At 49.3% G+C, this 25854-nt stretch overlaps 2 protein-coding genes across 2 annotated transcripts; one reads left to right on the top strand and one right to left on the bottom strand.

Annotated features, from left to right (window-relative positions):
- Positions 1 to 9742: 9742 nt before the first annotated feature.
- LOC126519030 (solute carrier family 22 member 13-like) lies at positions 9743 to 11116 on the bottom strand. Its single transcript, XM_050168641.1, has one exon. It carries the CDS (start codon positions 11114 to 11116, stop codon positions 9743 to 9745), a length of 1374 nt encoding a protein of 457 aa, XP_050024598.1.
- Positions 11117 to 19776: 8660 nt separating this feature from the next.
- Positions 19777 to 21648, top strand: LOC126519031 (solute carrier family 22 member 7-like). Its single transcript, XM_050168642.1, has one exon. It carries the CDS (start codon positions 19777 to 19779, stop codon positions 21646 to 21648), a length of 1872 nt encoding a protein of 623 aa, XP_050024599.1.
- The last annotated feature ends 4206 nt before the right edge of the window (positions 21649 to 25854 follow it).

Below are 25854 nucleotides of genomic sequence, written 5' to 3'. Positions count from 1 at the left end.
CATTTGTTGCGAATCGTCAGCAGTGTTGCTGAATAGAACAAAGTCATCGGCAAACTGAAGGTTGCTGAAGTATTCGCCTTCGATCTTTACTCCTAAACCTTCCCAGTTTTATAGCTTGAATACTTCTTCGAAGCACGCAGTGAATAGCATTGGAGAGATTGTCTCTCCATGTCTATCATGGTCTTTTTCTCTCAAGTGAAGGATAAGTTCCACATTTTCGCACCTCAATTGTTCATGAGTTCCTTGTCGGAGAAACAACTCCAAACATTGTAAGGCGGGCCTTGAATCGCAGAAGACTGTCAATTTTCTATAACGCTCTGTATTAATCACATGAAGTGCACTGTGGAGAGCCGCGAGCTCTGCACCTGTAGACGTAGTGATTCGAGAAGTCTTGAACCGTTCTGTTGTTCCCCTTGCTGATCGCAAAGGCTTTACTACTCGCCGTATTAAATGTTATATGCATATTGTCATATGCAGACACATCTGGTCTAGTGATTTCCTTGTCCGTCATATTCTGGTGCGCCAGCTAAAATACATAATCCTGCATTTTGTAACGCCTGGAATGTTACTCTGATTTGATCGGTTAACTTTTTATGCCTCGATACTTTCAACTGTCTAGGCCAAGCATCTCTTCATCACTCAGTTCTAAGCGCTGACTGACCAGTATTTTAGAGCGATTTCTATTTATATTTACACTTTGTAACTCGATTATTTGAGTTCATCGTTGTATTTTCTTCAATGCTTGATTTGTTAATTTTGCATTCCTTCTTCACGTCTATTCAAATCTTTGTTGGACGTGCGTAAATGCTTCCGAATCACCCCCCTACCTAAAAATATGCACGCTATCAACAACAAAGAGAGGAGAGCTCACAGGGCTAAGGCTCTAGTAAATAAAATTAAAGACACACCGGCGCATAACGTAGCGTACGTGGGCGCCACTTGCGGAAGAAACGGGGCTGCAGTATCGACGATGGTTGATGGCAACGGGTGCGTTAAGATAGCGTGCTCCACGTGCACGAGGGACGCCTGTACAGCCGAGGAGGTTGCAGTAGCGCTCGCTTGTGCAGGTACAAAAGCGGGAGTAATATTATGCGATAACAAACTAGCTAACCGAAATTTTAACAAAGAGAGAATCTCGGAAGAAGCCCTCCACATTCTACTCAAAAGCCCTCCCAGGAGGGACATAACTTTTATTTGTGTACCGGCCCATGAAGACGTCCCAGGCAACGAAGCAACTCACGAGCTCGCCCGAGCACTCTACCACCGGGCAACTCTAGAGCAGCCAGTTCCAGGGATAAAAGATAGCATGATCACGTACAGGGAAATTGTCGATCATTACAAAGGCGAAAGAAGAACCTTTCCGCCTCCGCATCGGTCTCTCTCTCTGGAGGACGCTCGCATTTGGCGACGCCTCCAGGGAAACAATTATACATCACCACATTGGATATACTTAACAAAGACGAGGGACTATAACGACGCCCTCTGCAAAGTTTGTAAGCAAAAAGGTACGCTAGACCATATAATATGGGAGTGTGCTGGCTCCCCAGGGGCCAAGGAAAACATTCACACTAGAGAGGCCTGGGAGGCCTAGCTCCAGAGCGAGGCTGAAAACGACCAGCTTCGAGCAAACCGCCTGGCCGCTGAGGCCGTGAAGACTCACAATCCTAAACGCGCGGGGACTGCTTCGTCCTCCCCCCCCCCCCCTACCTACGTGTAGATTAAGAGGCGGGCACCCCGGTTCGGTGGAATAATAAAGTTTTCAATCAATCAATCAATCAGCATAATAATGTGATGTAACACAGTATTATTAGTGTGCTTGTGCTTCTATGGTCTGCCGGGCAGTCCAACAAGCCAGTGTGGCTTGGAGTGTCATGCCCTGTTTGTTATTTGTGTTACATGCAGACACATTATTATTATTGTTGTTGTTGTTGTTGTTGTTGTTGTAGTTGTTGTTGTTGTATCACGAGCATCATCACTCAGTAGCGAGGGTTTGGATCCGAGCGAGGTCACTTCAAGAGGTCTCGTCTCGGTGAGATTGAACGTGTGCCGGGGCACAAAGGCGACGCGAACAGTGGTTTCACTGTACAAATGATTAGTTCCCCTCTTCCTTGTCAGTTTCCCTTAACCACTTGCTTCATGGCCAATCATCAATGTGGGCATGCGCCACAGAGACGCAAGACAAGAACAACAACAAAACTTTCTTTTTATCTCAGCATGAAAACAAAAAAATTTAACATCAAATTTGAATTTGATGACAATCACCGAAGCCTTCAAATTGATATTAACGATTAGTATTTATTTATTATATCAGCCTTAGATTACAAAATTCTATTCAAGTTGTCTTCCTCTTTTGCCTGCTGCCGCCCGATCCACGGCTAATCACCCGTACTGGTTGAGCCACACCCACGGTCACCAAACCAAACCAAACAAGGCTCGATGGATTCCCGTTTGCGCTACAGTTCACGTTACGTTACACACAGAGAGAAGGGACGAAGAGAAAATTTATAGAGAGGCAAAAATTAGCACAATTGTAAATGCCCCAAACAAATTCGCCAGTTTCGCCCGAAGGCGCAGCATTGAAAGCGATAGCAAGGTGTATAGCCAGGACAACGCTATAGCACGGAGCCGAATGTGTTCCACTAAACCTGGCGGGATGGCGAGCAATGCCAACGGCCTTGCATGAGTCACATCTCGACAGGGCACGATACAAGACAGAAGGAGGAAATCGCTGGCGTTCGATGGCGCCTAAACATATGCTTAAATTAGTTTACCTGGACCATACACACTGTGCGTTCCACTCATAGCATCGATGCATATGCCCACAGCGCTCACGCCAGCAGCGGAATCCAGAGAACGCTGTCCTGGTTTCGTCGGAGCCGCTGGAGCGCACCGTGACGGTTGCGTGGACTCGGTTTCGGCGATTGCTTTTTTTCGTCAGCCTGACGGCACTGCGCGTTATCTGCATTCCTTCCAACCCTGCTTCGCGTCGAAATCGTGACAGCACGACAACGCCAACGGCGAAGGCGCAAACACGTCTCGGGCGTCCGTAAAATAACTGGCAACAAAGCACGAGACAACGAAAATGACCCCAAAGTTTCATGAAAGCCTCTATCATGAAAGCCTCATGAAACCCTCTAATATGCAAGCAAGTGTCGCGTGATTTTGCTGCGGGACACGACTACGAGAAGAACTGGCAGTCAATTTAGCGTACGCCTAAGAACCTGGGCGCTGAAAAGACATCCATTAAACTAATTGGCATTCTCATTCGAATGCGTCGTTACTTCTCATTACTTGTTTTCTCCTGCTAAATGTCATGGGTTCGAGTGCCTCAATGCCACCTAAGTTAACTGTACCTTAACCAACTTCGCCCTAATTAATACCAAAAGTCGTGAGTTCGAGTGCCTTAATTACTCTATATTAACTGTGCCTTTCTTGCCATGATTAACGACATCGATTTGGCAGCGATATGCAAGAAGCGATGTCGAAGACGACGACGAACGCGGGAGCAGTGGCACGAGCACTCCGATTTTCGGCACCTCAGAACGCGACCTTGAAACAAGAGTTCTAAGGCTTTCGCCTTAAAGCCAACAGGAGAAGGAATATGCACCGTATCACTACTAGTTGATGGGCTAGTTGGTTCACAGTTGTTGCCGTGGAAACAGCGCGACAGAATGTGAAGAAACGACATGAGAAGAAAGAATATCAGCAAACGCTCTTTCCTCTGTGGTGGCATCTGCACGTGTTTTCACGTCTTTCCTGTCATAAAAACATGCGACTGAAGTAGATGCGTATGTATGTATGTATGTATGTATGTATGTATGTATGTATGTATGTATGTATGTATGTATGCATGCATGTATGTATGTATGTATGTATGTATGTATGTACGTGTGTGTGTGTATGTATGAATGTGTGTGTATGTATGTATGTATGTATGTATGTATGTATGTATGTGTGTGTGTGTATTGTTGGAATCGCACCGCTGGCACGAGTTGTTGGGGTCTCGGTGCTGGCGCCCGTTATTGCGAATGGGTCGCAAGCCCCAAGGGTAGCGTTGGCCTGGCGGCCTGGGGCACTGGAAGCATCCGAAGGTCCCGGCAAAGCATGAGAAGACTGGTAACAGAACAACTTGTTTATTCTAACATAGCAAAAGAGCGGCCGGTCAGTTCGACCGAAGTGGAGAGACGGGAGAGCACGTAACTCAACAGTACAAATCGGAGCCTCTCCCCTGGCGTCCGGGGGCAGCTGCTCTTATACTCCCGGCGTCGCGGTCCAAAAGGGAAGGAGGGAAGGTCACGGGATGAAGGTCACGGGACGGCGCAGCAGGAGCCCACGACGGCGCGAACTGTCGGGCCGAGAGACCTGCTGAACCGAGTGTAGTGACGCATCGCCAACCCTCACCCACACGACGGCGCGAACAGTTGAGCCGAGAGACCTCCAGGCTCCTCATTCGGGGAACTCTGCTCCCCGGCTGCCGCGCTTTGACAAGCGAGGGCACACACACACACACGCACACACGAAGACACGTGGCACTGAAACACGCCTGGGCACGCTTGGCGGGTAGGCGTTGCGGCGGCGTCGGACGGGCCAAAATGTCCGCCGCTTTGAACAAAGCCCCGGCGTCCGTTGCATCCGCGCCGGCATTACCGCGCGTTGTAGGCGAAACGTAACAGACCGCCCCGCCGGGGGAAGGAGATCCCGAAGGTCAGGGGACTGCATCCGCTGTCCGGAGGGATGTCGCTCGATGATGCTCATAACCGAAGTTGGGCGTCCTTGGGCGTTTCTTGAGCGCAGCGCACAGAGAAGGCCTCGTTCTCACGTTCAGGTGCACACAGGACACTGCAAAGTGACTTCGGGAGAGTTGACATTTTTGTTCTCGTTTCCGGCAAGCGTTAGAACCACGCAAAAAGTCAACCGCTCAGTCAGCAAGCACGGCACAACCCTCACTAAGCCCTGCCAGGCTCTTTCCCCTTTTTTACTGCTGCCTAGTTCCTTACAGTAGTTTAGCAGCACTCAGAACGCGTCCACAAATCGGAAAATTTGCACTAGAAAGCACATCATCACTTTGAAACACTACACAAAAGCAATAAGTTAAAAAAAATCCTGCCTCAGGAAGAAAAACATCAGTAACAAGCAATTTTGAGGCTGATTCCCACGTTAGGGGCTTCGACTTAAGCCATCGGCGTTACCGTTGAGACTCCCCTTTTTGTAACGCACCTCAAAGGAATATTGTTGCAAAGCGAGGCTCCAGCGCAGGAGGCGGCCATTTTTGGGAGAGATGGTCTGCAGCCATTGGAGAGGGCAGTGATCCGTTTCAATGATAAACCTCGAGCCAGCTAGGTAACATGACAATTTCTGAACGGCCCACACGATACACGCACACTCTTTCTCGGTGGCGCTATACGCCTGCTCACGACTGGTCAGCTTACGACTAGCATACAGGACGGGGTGTTCTACTTCTCCATTTTCCCGTTGGCACAGTACAACGCCCATGCCTCGCTCACTAGTATCACACTGAACAACGAACCCTTTTGTGTAGTCGGGCGATCGTAGCACAGGCTGGCTTGTTAGGGCGCTCTTTAGGGCGCTAAAAGCTCTTTCCTTCGTCTCATCCCAGACGACTGTTTGCGGCTCTGTCTTTCTTAGAGCATCCGTCAAGGGAGCCGCGATATCAGAGTACCTGGGGATGTACCTCTGATAGTAGCCGGCGACACCTAAGAACGACCGAATATCGGTCTTCGTACGCGGTTGCGGGAAGTCTCGCACAGCGGCCACCTTTATTTCAGAGGGGCGGCGTCGACCCCGACCAATCACGTGTCCGAGGTAGACAACCTCGGCCTGTGCTAACTGGCACTTGGGAGCCTTGACTGTCAAGCCCGCATCGCGCAGGCGGGTTAGCACTGCCCGCAAGTGCGCCATATGCTCAGGCCAGGATGCGGAGAATATCGCTACGTCGTCTAGATACGGTAAAGCGAATTCTTGCTGTCCCCGCAACACTTTATCCATGAGGCTTGAAAAGCAGTATGGCGCGTTCTTCAAACCAAAACTCAAAACTTTAGGACGGAATGTCCCCATTGGTGAAATGAACGCCGCATACCTACTAGCCTCTTCTGTAAGTGGAACCTGCCAATAACCCCTGACAAGATCTAGGGTGGAAATAAACTGAGCGCTACTCACTCTCTCAAGGCGCTCCTCGATGTTAGGGATCGGATAAATTTGATCCTTAGTGATGGAATTAAGCCTGCGGTAGTCGACGCAAGGACGAGGTTCCTTGCCCGGTACCTCAACTAAAATCAAAGGGGAGGTATAATCACTCTCACCCGCTTCAATAACACCGAGCTGTAGCATTTTCTTTACCTCAGCCTCCATAATATCGCTCTGGCGGGGTGACACCCGGTACGCCTTGGATCGTACTGGCTCTGGGGAGGTAAGTTCTATGTCATGAGTAAGGACAGAAGTCCTACCAGGCCTCTCAGAGAACAGACCTTGAAACTCTTGTAAGAGCTGGTGTAGTTCGGTTTTCTGCTCAGGCGACAGCGATGCTTTACTTATTAAGTCACTAATGACTTGATCGGTGTCTTTCCTGTTCGTCACTGAGCCTAGTCCCGGAAGCTCGACCGGAAGCTCTTCTAACTTTCCCGCATCTGGAATTTCCTCTCCAGTATCTGGTGCCTTTAACGCTACAGGCTCAATTTTATCCCGTTCGGGCGTGCTCTGAATAGCAGCTTGCTGCGCCTCTGACCCTTTTTCATCGTTCAACAACGTCGGCCCCGCAACTACCGCCTTTGCAGCGAGCTCCCGAACCTTCGATCTGGTTAAGGCCTGAACGCTAGCCTCACCAAACAAAAGCCCCTTCTCGCGCAGGAGGTGATCGGACCTGTTCGAAAATAGGTACGGGTACTGGGGGGGCAGCATAGATGACACTGCGGCCTCCGTCTCAAGTACTCCGAAAGGCCCTTCAATAAGCACTTTTGCTACCGGCAGACACACGCTATGAGCTTCCACTGCTTGCTTGATCCATGCGCACTCGCCCGTGAACATATCGGGTTCTACGTAAGAGGGATGAACTACATCCATCGTAGCTGCGGTATCGCGAAGCACTCGGCACTCTTTCCCGTTAACGAGGAGGTCTCGCATGTAAGGCTCGAGAAGCTTGATGTTCTCGTCAGTGCTGCCTAATGAAAAAAACACGACTTTTGGTTTTGTTTCTGGGCACTGCGCCGAAAAGTGACCCGGCTTCTGGCACGTATAACACAGCCGCGCTTTCCTCGCCTCGAACCGCTTTCTGCGTTCGGCTTCGGCTGCCGCCGTCTCCTTACGTTCGGTCGGACTGCTTTCACTCGCATCCGAACTACGTGTGTCCCCCTTTGCTCTCATGGGCGTGAACTTTGGCCTCTCAAACTTGGAGCCAAATTCACCCTTTTGACCGTCCTTAGCTCCACGAGCCCGACGCGTCACAAACTCCTCGGCTAGCTCAGCGGCTCTAGCCACCGTACTAACGTCTGGCCTATCCAAGACCCAGTACCGCACGTTCTCAGGTAACCGACTATAAAACTGTTCTAGCCCGAAACACTGCAGAACTTTCTCGTGGTCACCAAACGCTTTCTCTTCTTTGAGCCACTCCTGCATGTTTGACATAAGCCTGTACGCAAACTCTGTATATGACTCACTTCTGCCTTTCTCATTTTCCCGAAACTTCCGACGGAACGCCTCCGCTGACAGCCGGTACTTTTTTAGCAGACTCGATTTCACTTTGTCGAAATCCTCTGCCTCCTCTCTCTCCAAGCGAGCGACTACGTCGGCCGCCTCGCCGGGTAGCAAAGTGAGCAAGCGCTGTGGCCACGTTTCCCGAGAGAACCCCTGCTTCTCGCACGTTCGCTCAAAGTTAACCAGGAACAAACCAATGTCCTCTCCAAGCTTAAACGGCCGCATCAGGTCAGTCATTTTGAACAATACTCGTTCTCCTGCACCGTGTGCCTGACTTCCATTACGAGCGCGTTCCATCTCTACCTCGAGACGCTTCATTTCCAAAGCGTGTTCGCGCTCTTCTTTTTCTTTCTGTTCTTTTCGTTCACGCTCATTTTTCTCTTTCTGTTCTTTAAGTTCACGCTCATCTTTCTCTTTCTGTTCTTTAAGTTCACGCTCCCTCTCCTCAATGCTCTCAAGGCATTCCGACAGCTCGTCATCCTCAGCTTCTAACTCAAGAATAGCCCTTAGCAGTTCTGGTTTTCTGAGTTTGTCTGAGACATCCAGACCCAACTCTCTCGCAAGCTCCAACAATTTCGGTTTGCGCAACGACTTCAAATCCATGGCTGCTCTGAATGCTGCTTTCTCTACTGCCTACTATTGTCTTGCCGCAAACTAACCCGGTAGCAACGACAACCACAATTACCAGCTCTGTTTCTAACACTAACAAAAGCCTGGCAAAACTCAGAAGAAGAAAGTCCCGCACTCACCAAACCTTGCAGCCAAGACTTCAGCGCAGTCGTTCCGCTGCAGGCAACCAGTCATCACACAGGGCTCGTTGCGCTGCTCCCGGATGGTCGTTGTGCTGCTCAGCATACAGTCAACCGCATCTCTTCGCTGCTGGCCTCCGTTGTCGCGATCGCACCGCTGGCAACCAGATGTTGGAATCGCACCGCTGGCACGAGTTGTTGGGGTCTCGGTGCTGGCGCCCGTTATTGCGAATGGGTCGCAAGCCCCAAGGGTAGCGTTGGCCTGGCGGCCTGGGGCACTGGAAGCATCCGAAGGTCCCGGCAAAGCATGAGAAGACTGGTAACAGAACAACTTGTTTATTCTAACATAGCAAAAGAGCGGCCGGTCAGTTCGACCGAAGTGGAGAGACGGGAGAGCACGTAACTCAACAGTACAAATCGGAGCCTCTCCCCTGGCGTCCGGGGGCAGCTGCTCTTATACTCCCGGCGTCGCGGTCCAAAAGGGAAGGAGGGAAGGTCACGGGATGAAGGTCACGGGACGGCGCAGCAGGAGCCCACGACGGCGCGAACTGTCGGGCCGAGAGACCTGCTGAACCGAGTGTAGTGACGCATCGCCAACCCTCACCCACACGACGGCGCGAACAGTTGAGCCGAGAGACCTCCAGGCTCCTCATTCGGGGAACTCCGCTCCCCGGCTGCCGCGCTTTGACAAGCGAGGGCACACACACACACACGCACACACGAAGACACGTGGCACTGAAACACGCCTGGGCACGCTTGGCGGGTAGGCGTTGCGGCGGCGTCGGACGGGCCAAAATGTCCGCCGCTTTGAACAAAGCCCCGGCGTCCGTTGCATCCGCGCCGGCATTACCGCGCGTTGTAGGCGAAACGTAACAGTATGTATGTATGTATGTATGTATGTATGTATGTATGTATGTATGCATGCATGTATGTATGTATGTATGTATGGTACTGCTAGTGTCCGGTTAGGTGGAGTACTCGACAGAGAGCAAGCACCGTGGCGGAAGCTCGCAAAAGCTCAGGCGATCTGTACCAAATCTAGTATGGATCCAAACGGGATTTTGCCAGACCAGAAAACGAGTACAATGCGTACCACAATGTGCTGCTGCTTGAAAACAGACAATAACTTCGAACATCTGCAAGTTTTTTAACTTTTTGTTTTGTCAGCCCAGTGTTAGGGAACGTTTATAAATCCGAGTTCTAGCTATTACACACATAATATTGATCTATCTAAAGTCGCGAGCCCGACACCGCACACAGTCAATGTACACTAAGCTTCCGCTGCCTCATTCCGGCGCCCGCTCGGTCTGAGGTCGGCGGGGCGTCGAAGAACTGCGAGAACTGTTGACGCTCCCGCTCTTTCGACTCTTCCTGCTGGACCTGGAGCTCTCTAGGCTCGAGGTCTTGGACTTCTTGCGTAGGCACCGCTGCTCGAGCGTACGCTTCATGTGGTCCATAGAAATTCTGCCGGAGTCCGAAGGCCGCCGGGCCACGATTATGGCTTCCTCGACCACCGTCGCGCGTGGAAGGGCGCGGATGACGAGCAGGGAGGCAAAGAGGAACAGTCCCGCAAAGCCGAACACCACGTCTTCGCGTCCGGCCGGCTTCAGGACAAGGATCACTGCCGCGAACATGGCCGAAATGCGTCCACTGGCGAGCCCCCAGCAGGCAACGCCTGCCCGCACGGCCGATGGGAAGAGCTCCAGGACGTACGTCAAACAGCGGACGATCAGTACGTTCGTGATGCCCTTGGACAGCATGAGCAAGGTCTTGGCGATCATACCGAAATCACTGCCAGCGGCGATACTGATTGCGCATTGTATGACGCCCGTCAGCAGAAAGCAAGCGGTAAGTACCCTGACAAGGGCAACGTCGGCAATCAGGAAGTGCATCGCCATGTACGTCGCCAGTGTTAAGACAACCGTGAGGCTCGGTATCCAAGATTCGTTGTATTGGGCCGTTGAGAAGGCGTCGATGAAAAAGACAAACGATATGGAGAAGCAGACAACGAACATGGCCGAGGCACGACGTCGGAGGGAGTGACAGTCCAGCAGGCCTTCTCTGTCTGCGCTTTCACTACCCACTTGGTTCTTGATCTGTTTTCTGATCTTCTCCATGAGACAGGCCGTGACCGCAATCGGGACGTTGTTGGTCTTGGCCCCCTCCATCATGACTGCTTCTGCCGCTTCTAGTCTTCCGTTCACCACGAGCCAACGGGGAGACTCTCGTGCGGTAAATAAAGCAGGGAGCAGGAGAGCCGTCGGGGCGAGGCAGATGATTTGCTTCAGACGCCAGTCGACGACCCAGGATTTGACGATTACGATCCAAACTTCACTCAACGTCAGGCCCATGACCGCCAGTAGGAGGAGTTGTTCCGGCCTGTGCGCGTGCGTCATCACCTCGAATGGTATCAGAGCGGTGAAAACGGTATGCACGGCGACACTTGCCAAGGTAAGGAAGCGCGCCACAGCGTACTGCGCGTAGCCTGTCGCAACGAAGGTGCATACCGTGCCGGTCGCCATAACGACTGCCGAGCCCACGAGCATGGCTCTCCTGCCGACGTAGTCCACGAAAGCTCCGATCGGGATAAGCGAAATGACAGCACCGGTATTCTGCAGGGTCAAAATGGCGGCCGGCAGCAAACGTCGGTGGCACACCATGTTCCAGAAGCTCACCGCGCTGGTCTCGGCCGTCCGAATGTCGTAGTCTCACTCTTCACAGGGCGCGTCGCGTGTGTCGTTGGTGTCTTGGAGTTCACGCTCGCTGAGGAAGCATCGGTTGTACCACCAGCCGGCCATGGCAGGTTCAGCGGGTGCCTTGCAGCGTTCGTAGACGCGACAGCGGCTGAAGCGTCCATCAGCCTCTGTCGGTATGGCAATATTCTTCCAATCGGCTGCAGAGATGTTGAACCCGGCGAGCGGCTTGCACCAATGGTCGACGTCACCGGTGACGAGGGACACCACGACGGTTTGGCAATTAACCGAGAATGCTCCCAGAAGAATCAGGAGGAGCATCCTCTTCTGGAAGGGCCCGTAACCGAAGCCTTCTTGGCAGTCAAACGACTCGCTTGTTCGCAGATCGACGCCTGCAAGTCGCTGTGGTAGAAAGAGGTCCATGGCCTGGTGGTGAGTGAGATGCTGCTCTTCACATTGAGAAAACTTGCGCGAACTGCATCAGAAGACGAAATTATAGGTGACAGCAATCTGGGTGCAGACCGGCTTGGAGGAAAGCGACTTCTTCTTCTTCTTCTTCTTCTTCTTCTTATGCTTAAGCGCGCGCTTTTGATCTTGTCTCACTGTGGCGTGTGGCAAATTTTAGTGAAGTGTTCAATGAAGTGTTCAACGAAGTGTTCAATGAAGTGTTCAATGAAGTGTTCAATGACATGTTCAAGTCCAAAGAGTTCGAGCCGCCACCTGAGGCCAAAACAACAAAAACTGCCGGACTATTCTTTAATAAAGTTTCTTCTTCTTCCGCAAAACAAACAGGGACGAAGAAAAGGAGCTCCTTTTCTTCGTCCCTGTTTGTTTTCTGCACACGAAAGGTTTTTTTTTACATGCTTTGCCCACATTTGTGCATGATTTTGTTTCATGCACCGTGTAAGCCCAAGTAATACCTACATTTAAGCGCCACACTGTTCACATCCTTAACTTCGTGCATTGCTTTCCTATAGGCATTACACCGGTCACAGGCTATGCGGAAATGCTCACAGGAACAAAGGTGAAGTCGCACTGTGAAGCGCGGAAGCAGCGATGCGAGATGTTTGTCAAGAGAATAATGGCGAGGATAGGAGCAAGCGTAGAGAATTGCGACACATTATTTCAGCACATTTGCGCTTTTAAACCCCTTATGCCACTGTGGCACATAGTCATTCGGGAGGATTGGGCGGCCACACAACCATGCAGCGACGCATATCCAGTGTCCCAAGCGTGGCGTAGCCCAAATAAAAGAAGTTACAGAAATTCATAGCAACTATGGAATACTACACTCCATTTCATTAAGAAAGTCGTCTGTCTTAAGATACCTAGGAGTACATTTTAATCACATATGTTATGCCGTGATAAATGGTTTCCTTGGAACATGAGTGACGCTTACAGGCACTGCATATTTATAACAACTCTGCAGGGTTCGGCAGGACATCGATCTACCTAGCAACCACGGCAGATGCCGGAAGGAAGTGGGGGATTAAGCAAAGGAAGCCGTACGAATGTTTCTTTCTCTTTCATAGCAATGAATGTTTAGAAATGCGAAATGCTCGAAGACTTTATAAGAAAGTAATCCGTACGAATGTTCCTTTTTCTTTCACAGTAATGCATGTTAAGAAATGCAAAATGCTCGAAGATTTTGATCCTCTTACACTACACACATCAGGGTAGAATAATTTTAGTTACTTCCAATGCATATACAGATTGATATAACATTGTTTTCAACCGGTTGGCCAAAGGCTTATCATAACTTTATTTCGTTTGGTGTAGTCCTACTTCTTATTTGAAAATCATGTAATGTTGGCGCACCATGCTCTGTTTCCGTTTCAATGTGTATCACGGAGCAGTTGTCTTGTGTTTAGTGTAAATAGTTGCCAGAAGTGTGGAACCCCCATACTTTCTGTTACCATCATTCAGTAAACTTCCACATGTATCGGCAGTGTGGTATCTTTTCCTCGATACGTGTGGCGTCGGTCCGTTTTGGCAGTGACATGACCTCAAAATATGGTACCTTTATGTTATTTTTTTTAATTCGCTATTTGTGTAAATGAGTGTTTAGTTCGCGGGTGATGACGCTGGTCTACCTTAAAGTCATGGATGAGTTTCTTCGCTTTAATAGGAGAAAACAAGAAAAAAATGAAACAGTATATCACTTTTTTGACCAGCGAGTCAGTGAACGCAAATTTACAAAAAGGTGAGACGACGATCTGCACGCAGCCGCACGCCTGCCTGCGCTCCGATGAGAACAGCCTCACCGAGTGAATGTCAAGTGTCAGTCAGCCACTCACGCCATCTTCAGCAACCTTTACTTCTTACCTGTCCGCGTCGGAGACGAAAACGTGAACGAGAAAGGCAGGTAAATCGAAGGTGGCGTGGGGAGGCGGTAGCTTAGTTGTCAGCCTACCAATCTCCCAAGTGCACATCTTATCAGTGCACGGGTTCGAATCCCGGTGGAACTCCTTGTGAAGAAAGCTTCCTGTGCACTCCCGTGATGGTGAAGCTCAGAATGAGGCGGCGGCCTGACGACAACGTTTGTCGACGGTGCGCCAAAATAAACCAGTTGGCACGGCCAACCAAGTTTTCAGAACTTCGCCGTTGCCACATTAAAGCACAGCGGAGTCGAGTGTGCCTGATTCGACATGATCAAGCAGTGTGCTTCTCGCTGCTAACCCAGACTGTGATACGAGACAAGGGCTTGAGGATACCTGTTATCGCAATCATGAAAATAACCTATAAATCTGTGTCGACATCAGAATTTCCTGGCGTCTGCCTCCATTTTCCTGAAGGTATGAAAGTCATTTAGATAAAACGGTTGTGTGGAAGGTTCGGCTGCACTTGGAGAGAAACATAATCTGTTGGTAAGATTGGACTACAATGCCGATCACATTCACCAACGTGCAAGTTAATAATAAAAACATCTATGGAATCTTCCAATGTAGTTTGTACTTTTTCTTTATAATAAGGAGGGCTGCCTACGGCCCATTAGAGAGACAAGAAAAACCCATAACTACATATGCAACCCATGATCGTGCATGAAGTCCGGTAAGGTTCAATTCGCAATGCAGTTTGCACTATATTTCCTGTCTACCACGTTTCCCACAGTTTCTGTTCTCACAAAAAGAAGTCTACAAACAAAGGTAGCATCGCCAACGTTACACAGGAGAGACTGGGGTTGAAACTGGGACACAGGGCACTGCTATTTTTTGAGCATTTAATGCCTGTTGGAACTAAGGGAATCGTTTGACCAGATTTATGGGTCTTATAAATAAGACATTAGTATAGTATTTTTTGTCGGCGTCCTCAAATCAGTCCTTTGCTCGCGCGCCAACTTTACGGTTATAAATCGTGATATTATATGTTATTTAGGAGGATTTTTAAAAACGCTTACTAGCTTACTCCATATGAGCTGTGTATTGTCTTGCGTCAGTATACTGCAGAAGTATCGTTCATACTCGATCGAGAGGCTTCTGGAAGAACTACGCTAAGTAAGACGTCAAACAATCTCTAAGTTACACTCGAGTGATTTACATTGGTAAAAAAACGTTCAAAAAAACAATAAAAGACGCGTAACTGGGTGTTACAGTGCCCATCATTCTACACGCTTTACATACTAATTCCTATCTATATGTTTAAATATTTTTAGATGTCGGCAATTGAGAGGTGCTAAGCGACGAAAACACAAGGAAAACGTGTACTGTATTGGTTTTATAGTAAGCCTTCAATAAGGCCCCTTACGTATGGTAAGATCGCAGGCGCACAACACGGATTCAGGGCGCAACCAGGGCAACTGGCAAGCGCAAACGGTTATGGTGATTAGCGGGCGATCCAAGTGTGACTATCGCATAAAGATTTTCGGTATTGCTGTTAAGCGCATAAGTGCGAATAAGTGTGTTCCTTTGTGTGATTAGTCAGGGAAATGCCGCCTCGAGGACCTAAATTATCATCAGAGGTCGCACCTGATGCCAAAAGTATTTTCGGCGGAAAAGTTGTATGTTCGGGTCGAGAAAAAGAAAAATTGATCACTAAAAAGTGGTGTCGTATAGCAAGGAGTTACACGCGAATGTCACCAAAGACATGGCCATGATTCTATCCCAATGATCAGCGGAAATGTACGTCAACCGCATGTGGACCAGCGCGTGACTGAAACTTCGTTAGGAGCGCTGCCTGCTTGTATTATGTCTAGCACGAGTGAGCAGTCTCTGCGATGGCATTGGAGGGATAGCAGCGAGAAAAAACCGCGATAGCGGGGGTCGAGCATCGCCATATTGGACATACGCGCCATGCTGAAGAAAGCCTGCGACATCAGCAGCACGTGTAGCCGTGAAGGCTTGAGTGGTAGCTTACCATTGGTCGTATTTGGTAGCCACCCAGACAGACACACACGTTGCGAAGATGAACGGAGAGAAAGGGCCGAGTGAGTTAAAAGCTGTCTTAATGAAAGCGCTCCTATGGTACCTCAACAAACTGAAGAAGACAATCAGCTTCAATGCACGACTTTTTCAAGCTCTGGCTGTGTTCGTATGAGGCGAATAACTTCGCACAGAATAGCATGTACCAAGCCACAAGAATCAGCTTGGTCTTATGCATGCGTGACACGCCGTGGTCGCCTGTCGCCAAACCATCATGCAGTTGTGTGATGACGGTTTATCTCGGGTGCTCGCGGATAACAACTTCATATCAGAGGAATCAGGAGGACGTTTCTACGGTACAAGATCAAAGACTGCAAAAAAGCAGGCTTGCGAATGAAGGCGTCAGATGGTTGAGTACTACGCCCCTTGTTGATGTTGTTAAAAAAGACGACAGCGTTTTTATTCTTTGTTTAGTGCTGAGGAAATGAGTTCAAGTTATATTGATCATTTGCATAAGAATGAAGGCATGCTATGACGAAAAGCGAAAACATTACATTTGAGGGTGCTCTAGTACCCTGTGTACATTACATACGATTGCAAGAATATGGCATTACGAAATAAACAGAAGTCGAAACGAGTTGGCCTATTAGTACAGTGTAGTAAAAAAGAAGCACCTTCACAGTATAGCTGTTGAGCGCGCAAACAATGTATAGGTTGGAAAAAACAGTCTTGCAGGTATGTGGCAAACTGTAGAGACCAATAGCGTTTTGGAAACCTGTTAAGGTTACTCCTGAAGGCACAAAGCAGACTGGCTCATTCCGCCATTTGAGTCTCGCAGTGATGAATACCCGAAAGGACATAATGACACATGACTACGCGCGACTGTTTACCAGCAAATAACGACAATATTTTGAAAATGATACGGTTCAGAATCGCGCTCTTTAATGGAGTAGTTTATTTGAAAGTGGAAAAAATGGCTGTGGTGTCCACGGAAAATTTGACTTTAAAATACTTCAGTCTCATAGCCGTCCGATCATTGAGGGCTTACGTGCGAGCGTGGCCATAGACATAGGCTAGACTGAATGGTTAATTCAGTAAGGTGATGAAGAGAAAGAAGGCAGAAGGTTGCAGAAGGACTCAAGAAAATGAATTGTTCAGCAGCGTGGTCCGGGGGCGTGCTATGGTTACAACACCTACGAAAGATTTACGCAGAAAGCCCCCTGGGTGTTGTCTAAGTGTGCGTGAGCATTGCACCACTTGCTCATCTCCACGCAGCCTGGTGCCATTATCAATGTTATGAAAATTGATCCGAGCAGCTTAAACGACAGCGCTGCAGCGACAGGGACCATTATCAACCGTGTTCAGCCGTACTTCAGTGGCAGGCGCATATGGCGCGGCGCGTGGGCCATATCTTGTGAGCGGTCTGTGATGGGGACACGGCACAACGAGTGTTGATAGCTTCGTGCGCCTTGTGTTCTCGCCGCTTCGTTCGCGTTGAAGCGAGAGGCAGCACGAAGGTCAATTCGTTCACTGCTGCGGGCCCTATCTTGAAAGCGAACGTCTTACGTGACGGACGGACGGAGCGACGGACAGGTTTCATCGTTAGGTAAAGAGGCATATAAATGCTTACGCATTTAAAATCTCAAAAATTATAAACGGAGGCCAACAAAAATGCGGGCATCATGGCAAAGTTCAAACCGCTGGACATCTCAGGGCTACTAAATTTGTCAGGTTAACGATAAAAACTCAACGTTGACAAGGTGGCCGAATTCCTGCACAGACAAGTTGACTGCGGAAGCAGTTCAGCTGAAGCCATATGTGCGAAATAAGGTGAGAATGTCGGCAGGCGTTGAACAGAGGCTCCGTAAGTCTTGTAGCCGACGCTAGTGCCCGACAACTGTAAAGTAACTGGCAACTGCCCATATGAGCGAGATGCCTGGTCCTCTCTTACATCGTGAATCGGTGCTGAAATCAAGGGCATTCACTCTATCACAAGACCAACAGAGAACTCCATGATTCACTCTTCGTCGGCTGGTACAGATCTTCGCGCGATAAGGATGCGAACAAATTGTTTCCTGTGCCGAATCTCGCCTTCCTCCAACCGCCAACATTCCATAGTTTTATTCTTGACAGTCGCTCAACTCGCGAGTGCAAATAATGTGACGAGTTGTGCACGTTGCCTTTGGGTATGTGGGCAAGCTTTGTGGTTTTCGATATATGCAAATCTACACTGCGGCTACATTGTAAAGGTCGAACGGAAGCATGGCAGACAATATGGAGAACAGACAGATCCCACGAATCACAGCCCAATCGTCCTAAGTAACCGTCTTCTTCAAGGTACCTGGATAACAATGACGTTCCAATAGCCTGAGAACTAACTGCATGTAATGTATCATACCCAAAGGTGTAACTGACCCGCTGGCCAGTAAATGTCACGTACTATTGTGACGAGCTTCGGCCATAGCGTGCTAACGAATGACGACACAGTTTGCACTATTATTTTGTCGTACCTTATGCCTCAAGGAGACAAACCGACTTGTTCATGTGTCTATCTTAATACTTAAGCACATCCTTTCTCGGTTGGCAGCTGCTGCGGTAGCCCATGAGTCCGGATAGGAAAATTTACTAGGAAATAATTTGGCGCACCTTAACAAGAACGATAACTCAAAATCAAGAGCCGTCCACAATGGCATCTCTCAAAGCCTATGTGCGACATTCGGATGGTAAGTCTTAGCAGCAAATACGGAATACGTTCCGACTGAAAAAAAGGTGCCGCGGAGCGCTGCCGACGATTATCCTAGCAAGCTGACTTCGCAGACTAAATGGAACAGAACCGTGGCTTTCTTTCGGGAAGCCTCTGAAACCCTCGGAAATAGTCATCACTTTGTTTTCCGAGTCGCGATTAAATGCTCAAAGGGTAAGTCATTTCGAGCCAGCAGGCGGCTACTCTTTATCAGTAACAGAGATAAAGCCTGTGGGAAAAGCATTGGGGCGAAGTTCAGGCCCCAGGAATAGCTTCAAATTCTTTAATGTTTGTTTAGTTGACGTCATCACTAGGTCATCGCGGGGAAGTTTGCAAACTTTAAGGTCAATACGCCAGGTGGTGGCACCCATGCGAACTAAATTCTGATGGCCAAAAAAGGTGCATGTGATCACATGCAGATAGCGGCAGCAAGGGTGACCTTAGTCCAATTCAACTGTCTCCAACCAAACGGACAAAAAATTTCTTCAAAAATTTCGCCGAACAGGCCTTCATTACGGCTTCAATAAACATCTTTGCAGGCGCAGACTAATAAGGTTTAAACGGCTTTTCTTCTCGTGGCTCGGCTCTCCAACAAATGTACTCAGAAAAAATTGTCATAGGAGGTAACATCTCTTCTGTGTGTCCAATGGAGTATCATAGCTGATCGTAAGAACTGGGACAGTCTCATAATGCTCATTATTTCCTTCTGTTTGTATTTTCACATATTCCTTACCCCTGATAACTATATACCCATATTTCTTCCTCCTGTGCAAGGTATGGTTAACCTGTCTATGTATCTACCTTTCTCGTTCTCGAAACACATAGTGATCACCATAGAGGAAGGAAAACTGTAGGAGGGAGTATTACGTCTCACAGCCAGCTTTGGCAAGCAAACACGCGACCTTTGCGTTGAGATCACGGAGCAAGAATCAAGATTTCCTGAAACGTTTGGTTCCCAGTAGCTATGCCAGTAGATTTTATTCGGTGCTTGCTTGTTCCGCTGGCCTGCCTTGGGTCTGCGTGCAGCCACAGCAGTAACACTAGACGCAACCAAGCACTTTGACGTGCGATCATGTGTTGGGCCTTCAAGTTTGGATTAAATCGGGTTGCGGTATACTCCCTTCTATCTCTTTCCTACCTACATGGTGTACACCGACAACGGGCTTTCGTCTAGCCCTGTCATGATTGCGAAGCCCTGTGAAAGACAAAAACATAGACATTGATGAGATTCATTATTTATTCCTTGAAGCTGGAGCTATCAATAGATATTTTTTTTTCTCTCTGACAACGCAGGAGAAGAAAGTTTAAAGCACATTAACGACTTTTCTTTCTGTAAGCAGTAATGAAAGAAGAGGACCCCGTCTAAGGGCACGCGACAACGGACACAACCAAAAGCGCGCGCTCAAGAAGAAGAAAAAAGACTCCTTCGCTTCGGTCGGTCCGTACAGATAGCTCTCGTCTGAAGTCTTCACATATAGTTCGTTCAAGCCATGTAAACCCCAAGTGCCGCCCCTTGCAACCAGGCCATGGACCTCTTTCTACCACAGCGGCTGGCCGGCGTTGATCTACGAACAAGCGAATCCTTTGACAGCGAAGAAGGCTTCGGCCACGGGCCTTTCCAGAAGAGGACGCTCCTTCTGATTCTTCTGGGAGTCTTTTCGCTTACTAGTCAAACCGCCTTGGTTCCCCTCCTCACCAATGACGTCGACCATTGGTGCAAGCCGCCAGCCGGCTCCAACATCTCTGCAGCCGATTGGAAGAATATTGCGATACCGACAGAGGCCGACGGACGCTTCAGCCGCTGCCGCGTTTACGAACGCTGCAAGCCCCCCGCTGACCCCAGCAGTCCCATTGAAGATAGGAAGATTGGCGCTGGACCTGCCGAGGCCGGCTGGTGGTACAGCAGATGCTTCCTAGGCCAGCGTGAGCTCGATGACACCAACGACACACTCGATGCGCCCTGTGAAGAGTGGGACTACGACGTTCGGACGGCGGAGACCAGTGCGGTCAGTTATTGGAACATGGTGTGCCACCGACGTTTCCTGCCGGCAGCCCTTGTCACCCTGCAGAATACCGGTTCTGCAATTTTGCCTATTCTGCTCGGAGCCTTCGTGGACTACGTCGGCAGGACATCCATGCTCGTGGGCTCCACCGTGGCGGTGGTGACCTGCACGGTGTGGACCATGGTGGCGACAAGTTACGTGAGTTACGCCATGGCACGTTTCCTTAACGGGGCCAGCGTCGCCGGATACGCGGCTTTTGCATTCCTGATTCCATTCGAGGTCATGACGCACACGCACAGGCCGCACCAGGTCCTGTTCCTGGCGGTTGTAAGTGCGGCGATAGGCAAGGTTTGGCAAGCCATCGTCACATCAATGGTCGTCGACTGGCGTCTGAAGCAGGTCATCCTCCTCGCTCCGACGGCTTTTCTGCTCCCTGCTTTGTCTGCAGCACGAGAGTCTCCCCGCTGGCTTGTCGCGAAAGGAAGGCTCGACGCGGCAGAAGCAGTCATGATGCAGGCTGCCAAGACGAACAACTTCCCGCTTGCGGCCACCGCCTGTCTCGTGCGAAAACTCAGGGAACAGGTCGAGAAAAGCACGGGTGAGGAAGGCGCAGACAAAGACGACTTGATCGACTGTCACTCCCTCCGACGTCGAGCGTTCGCCATGTTCTCTGTCTGCTTCTGCATATCCTTCGTCTTTCACGTCAGTGCTTTCTCGACGGCGCGTTTGGGGGAATTCTGGATCCCGGGCCTCACGGTGGTCGTCACGCTGTTGACGTACGCTGTCATGCACTTCTTGATGACCGGCGTCGCCCTTATTACGGTCCTTACCAGTTGCTTCGTGCTGACGGGAATCATCCAATGCGCGCTGAGTATCACCGCCGGCGCCAGACTCGGCACTATCACCAATGTCTTGCTCGTGCTATCCCAGGGCGCGTCAAATGTGATTTTCATCCACTGTTACACATATGTGCTCGAGTTGTTCCCGTCGGCCGTGCGGGGAGGCGGAATCTGTTGGGCGCTCGCCAGTTCACGCGTCGGGGCCATGTGCGCGTCCTTGACTTTCGCGCTGAAGCCGACCGGACACGAAGACGTGCTTTTTGCCGTGACGGGACTGCTCCTCTTCGCCTGTCTGCGTGTCATCCGTACCCTGCCACGCACTACAGTGGTGGAGGAAGCGAAAATCGTGACCAGGCTAGCTTCGGACTCCACCAGAATGACTGTGGACCACATGAAGCGGACCCTAGTTCGGCAGACTAAAGAAAAGGCGCTCAAGAGTTCAAGCTCGGAGAGCTCCAAGACATCCGGCAGGAAGAGCCGAAAAAGCCTTGCCAGCAGCATTCCTGGCAGTACTAAGACATCCCGTAAATTTTGCACCGACCACGAGCAGAAGTGAAAAGCAGCACGAGGATTGTGCGCACCCCATCGGTGGTGTCGTCTTCTCGAACTTTACGAAGCTACCTCTAATATGCTCGTATCAGTTTTAAAGCAGCTGTATGACAGTAGCCTTGAATCTATGTTTTCAGAAAGTAGCAGTTATTCTCTATTTTCGTATTTTTCATGTATCGGTATGTTTAATACGTATCTGATTCGTTTAAATGCATGCAATATAAAGTTTTGTTATGATAGCCAATGTGTCCAAGCTCTGAAAGATGCCGTCTATACTTCTCCATAATACAGTACCATGTGTTCTTTTTAAAGAGACCATTTCTTTCTTTCTCTCCGTGAGTCCACCACTACAGTTTGTCACTGCATTACAAGCGCAGTGAGAAATGTGGGAGGCAGCCCGTTCCGAGCAGGTTCTACGAATTTCTAACTCATCTCCGGAACAACAACCGCCTTTTTCCCTACGCCTCACATGTAGTTTAGACTGCGTCGTACTCCGCACTCCATACTCCCCCTGCCCCCCTGTTCTGGAGTCTTTGAGGAGCGCGATTAGCATGCTGTTAGTATCTAATCTCTTTCACATACCTGTGACCCAAGTTAGCTACTAGCTTGAGCCACTGGGTATGTGCCAGAATAAACTTGCTGATGGCTGCTGCCTCGCTTAGTAGACAACTTGGGTCACTGGGTATACGATAGTGGCATTCGCTCATTCCTGGCCAATCTCCCAGAATTTGTGGGTCAAGACGACACAAGGAACGTGTAGCATTATAACATCATAGTAAATAGAAAGTATGCCATCGAAGTCGGGCGCGTCCGCTTAATGATTGGCCATTCCACTATTCACTACGGCAATTCATTCAATGGCCATGTCGCTCATGGCGATGCCGTGCCTTCGACCAGTGCTGGTGGTGGAGAACTAACAAGACACTTCATCTTAAAATGTACCTCTGTGTACATATGTGTGTATAAAAAAAATCTATGCGAAGAAATGTATATAGGGCAATTAAAGACAGCTCGTCAATCAACTCAACAAACACTACGCAATTTTTCTTAACACAACTTTCCTTATAGCATTACTTCCATCATCATAATCACAATAATCGTCATAACGAATGAACCTATATCGATTGAGATGCCTGAATAAAATATAATATGGAAGCATATTTATTTTCAATAAAATCAGTCAATCAATATTCATCGTACCTAATAAAACATTTCATCAATTACACACCAATCGTAAGATAGATTGCTATAGTCGCACTAACGTCGCCACCCTCAGTCCAGGGTTCCACTTGTGTTGTTTTTCAGACACTTGTAGACGTATGGGCACATGGCAGCAGGATGACCATTCCTCTGTAGGGGGTAATCGAAGGTTAGAGGCAGGTGGGCGGGAAGGGGGATGGCGTACCCTTAGGATATGGTGCTGCTCTGGGACGCCTTTAATCACGCGAGGGGCACTCAGGCCAAGGTTGTCCATGAATAAAGCAGAGACCGATCCAACCAGTGCATCAGTCGCCGCCCTCAACAAGAGAGTGACGTCTTCTCTAACACTCGGCACGTGAACCTGAATTTCGCGCTGTCCGAGCGGTAATTGTTCTCGGTGAAGCGGCGGTAGTGTTGCCAGGTTCATCTGAGGATCGGAACGCTGGGTGCTTGGAAGACCTCTCGGGCCGGCCCGCCGAGGTTAATTACAAACCGGAGTATCGGAAGGCGTAGGAGTAAATAGCGTTGCTGCTGGAGCCACGTGTTACGCCAAGTTCTAAAAAACGCTAATAAATGTCCTGTAAGTTCTCCATAAAGTTGATTGGTGACCCGCCGTGGTTGCTCAGTGGCTATGGTGTTGGGCTGCTGAGCACGAGGTCGCGGGATCGAATCCCGGCCACGGCGGCCGCATTTCGATGGGGGCGAAATGCGAAAACACCCGTGTACTTAGATTTAGGTGCACGTTAAAGAACCCCAGGTGGTCGAAATTTCCGGAGTCCTCCACTACGGCGTGCCTCATAATCAGAAAGTGGTTTTGGCACGTAAAACCCCATAATTCAATTGATTGGTGCGATGTAATCACCACAAAAGGTTTTGTACATGTTATTTTTCATATAGAGAGAAGTAAACATGTTGCTTGCGTGTTATGGCTCGTTCCAGTGTCACCAGCGCTGTCGTTTTTTGATAAGTTTACCCGTGCTACCGTATAATGCGTCTGGGATGACATATCTCCGCCAGGCCGAAACTCTTCCATTTACGGCAGTCAGTAAACGCTCGCCATAAACGCGCACGCTGCCTTTGCGGCGCTTCAATGTTACGGTGGACATACTGCGCGATTGTTCCTATTTAATAAATTGCCCAGTTTCGGTGGTCGAAGCGAAAGCACGTAGCCCGTTCGCATATGGTGATCCCGGCACGCAAGACTTGGAAGCTGCTGCTGACATATTTTTTTGCCTTTTCTCCACGAGCGACGCCCAAACAAGGGGAAAGAAACAGCAACCAAATCGCTGGTGCATTTCGTTTTCCCGCTATGAGCTTGCGAGCACGAAACACAGCGCCGTAAAACGCTACAGTGCAGACCGAACGCGTTCGCCGACCGAAAACACACCCACACGTCATAACCATCTTCAGGCGTCTTGCTGCAGCTATATGCGCAACAGCGCGACATGCGCAAGCACAGACAGTAGGAAACAACGTACAACGCTCGCTACGCCGAGCTGAGGCACTGAGCCACCGGAGCTGAGGAGATAAATGGCGCGAACGAAAAAGCAACGCACAAGCAAAACGAAAGATCCGCGCGTTTCCAAGGGCAACGGCCGGGAGACCAATTGTTGTGCAGAAAAACGGGGGCAAAACTAGTTGACGCGCGGGGGGGACGCTTGGCGGCGGCAGAGTTCAAAGGGTGGCGGTACTTTCAAATTATCAAGGGACTTTACTCCCAGGGTACTACAACGAAACACAAACACCCAAAAAAGTGGACGGGAAACGGCACCGCGGTAGAGCATCGCACGTGAAATGCGAAGGTTGTGGGATCGTTCCCCGCCTGCGGCAAGTTGTTTTTTCATCCACTTTCATTTCCATTAATTTATCGTTTCTCATTTTCATTCATTAAGCACAAGTAATTTCCCCTATACTGTCCTTGGTGTCAGCGTTTGTTGACTTTTTGTGGTATGACTAATAAAAATCGGGCAGCTCGGTTAACCCCCTTTCTTCTCGTTTATGTAGGACTGTCAGTCATTCCAATTAATGCTGAATAAGCTTTTGTTAAGGCCACTCCCAAGCGCAACCGACAAAGAAGAGATGCTTCGCGTCGGTGCATTCCGGCTGTAGATCCGAGTTGGAGCGAATGGTTTAATCTGTGCTATATGGTGCACCTTGTATGTGCGGTATCATACAGAGCTACCGAGAGAGTGCGTGCTAGAATGCGAAGGTGTCGCACAGGATCTGTGCTTGAGAGATCAATGGGGATACACCGGTATTCTATGTTTAATTAACGCCCGAGCTCCATTATCTGCGTCGTCATTCCCAATGATAACGAAATGGACTGGTATTCGTTAAAAAGTGCTCATCATCATCAGCATAATCATCATTATCATCATCATCCTATTTTATGTCCACTGCCAGGACGAAGGCCTCTCCCTGCGATCTCCAATTACCCCTGACCTCGGCCAACCGATTCCAACTAGCACCTGCAAATTTTCTAATTTCGTCGCACCACTCAGTCTCCTGCCGTCCTCTACTGCGCTTCCCTCCTCTTGGTATCCATTCTGTCATTCTAATGGTCCAACGGTTATCTAATCTGTGCATTACATGACCTCCCCGGCGCCATTTCTTTCTCTTAATGTGTAGTAGAATATCGTCTATACTCGTTTGCTCTCTGACTCAAACCGCTCTCTTTCTGTCTCTTAATGTTACATCTAGCATTCTTCGTGCCATCGCTCTTTGTGCGGTTTTTAACTTGTTCTCAAGCTTCTTTGTCAGTCTCCAAGTCTCTGCCCCATATGCCAGCACCGGTAAAATGCACTGATTGTATACCTTCCCTTTCACTGATAACGGTAAGCTCCCACTCAGGAGCTCACGATGTCTGCCGTATGCGATCCAACCCATTTTTATTCTTCTCTGAATTTCCTTCTCATGGTCAGCGTTCCCTGTCATTAGTTGACCAACGTAAACATACTCCTTCACAGACTCTAGAGGTTGGCTCGCGATCTTGAACCCTTGTTCCCTTACCAGT

Source organism: Dermacentor andersoni, chromosome 10 (assembly GCF_023375885.2).
Source record: "Dermacentor andersoni chromosome 10, qqDerAnde1_hic_scaffold, whole genome shotgun sequence".
Taxonomy (NCBI): Eukaryota; Metazoa; Arthropoda; class Arachnida; order Ixodida; family Ixodidae; genus Dermacentor; species Dermacentor andersoni.
The sequence above is the reverse complement of the archived record's forward strand: the minus strand, read 5'-3'. Positions and strand labels throughout refer to the sequence as shown.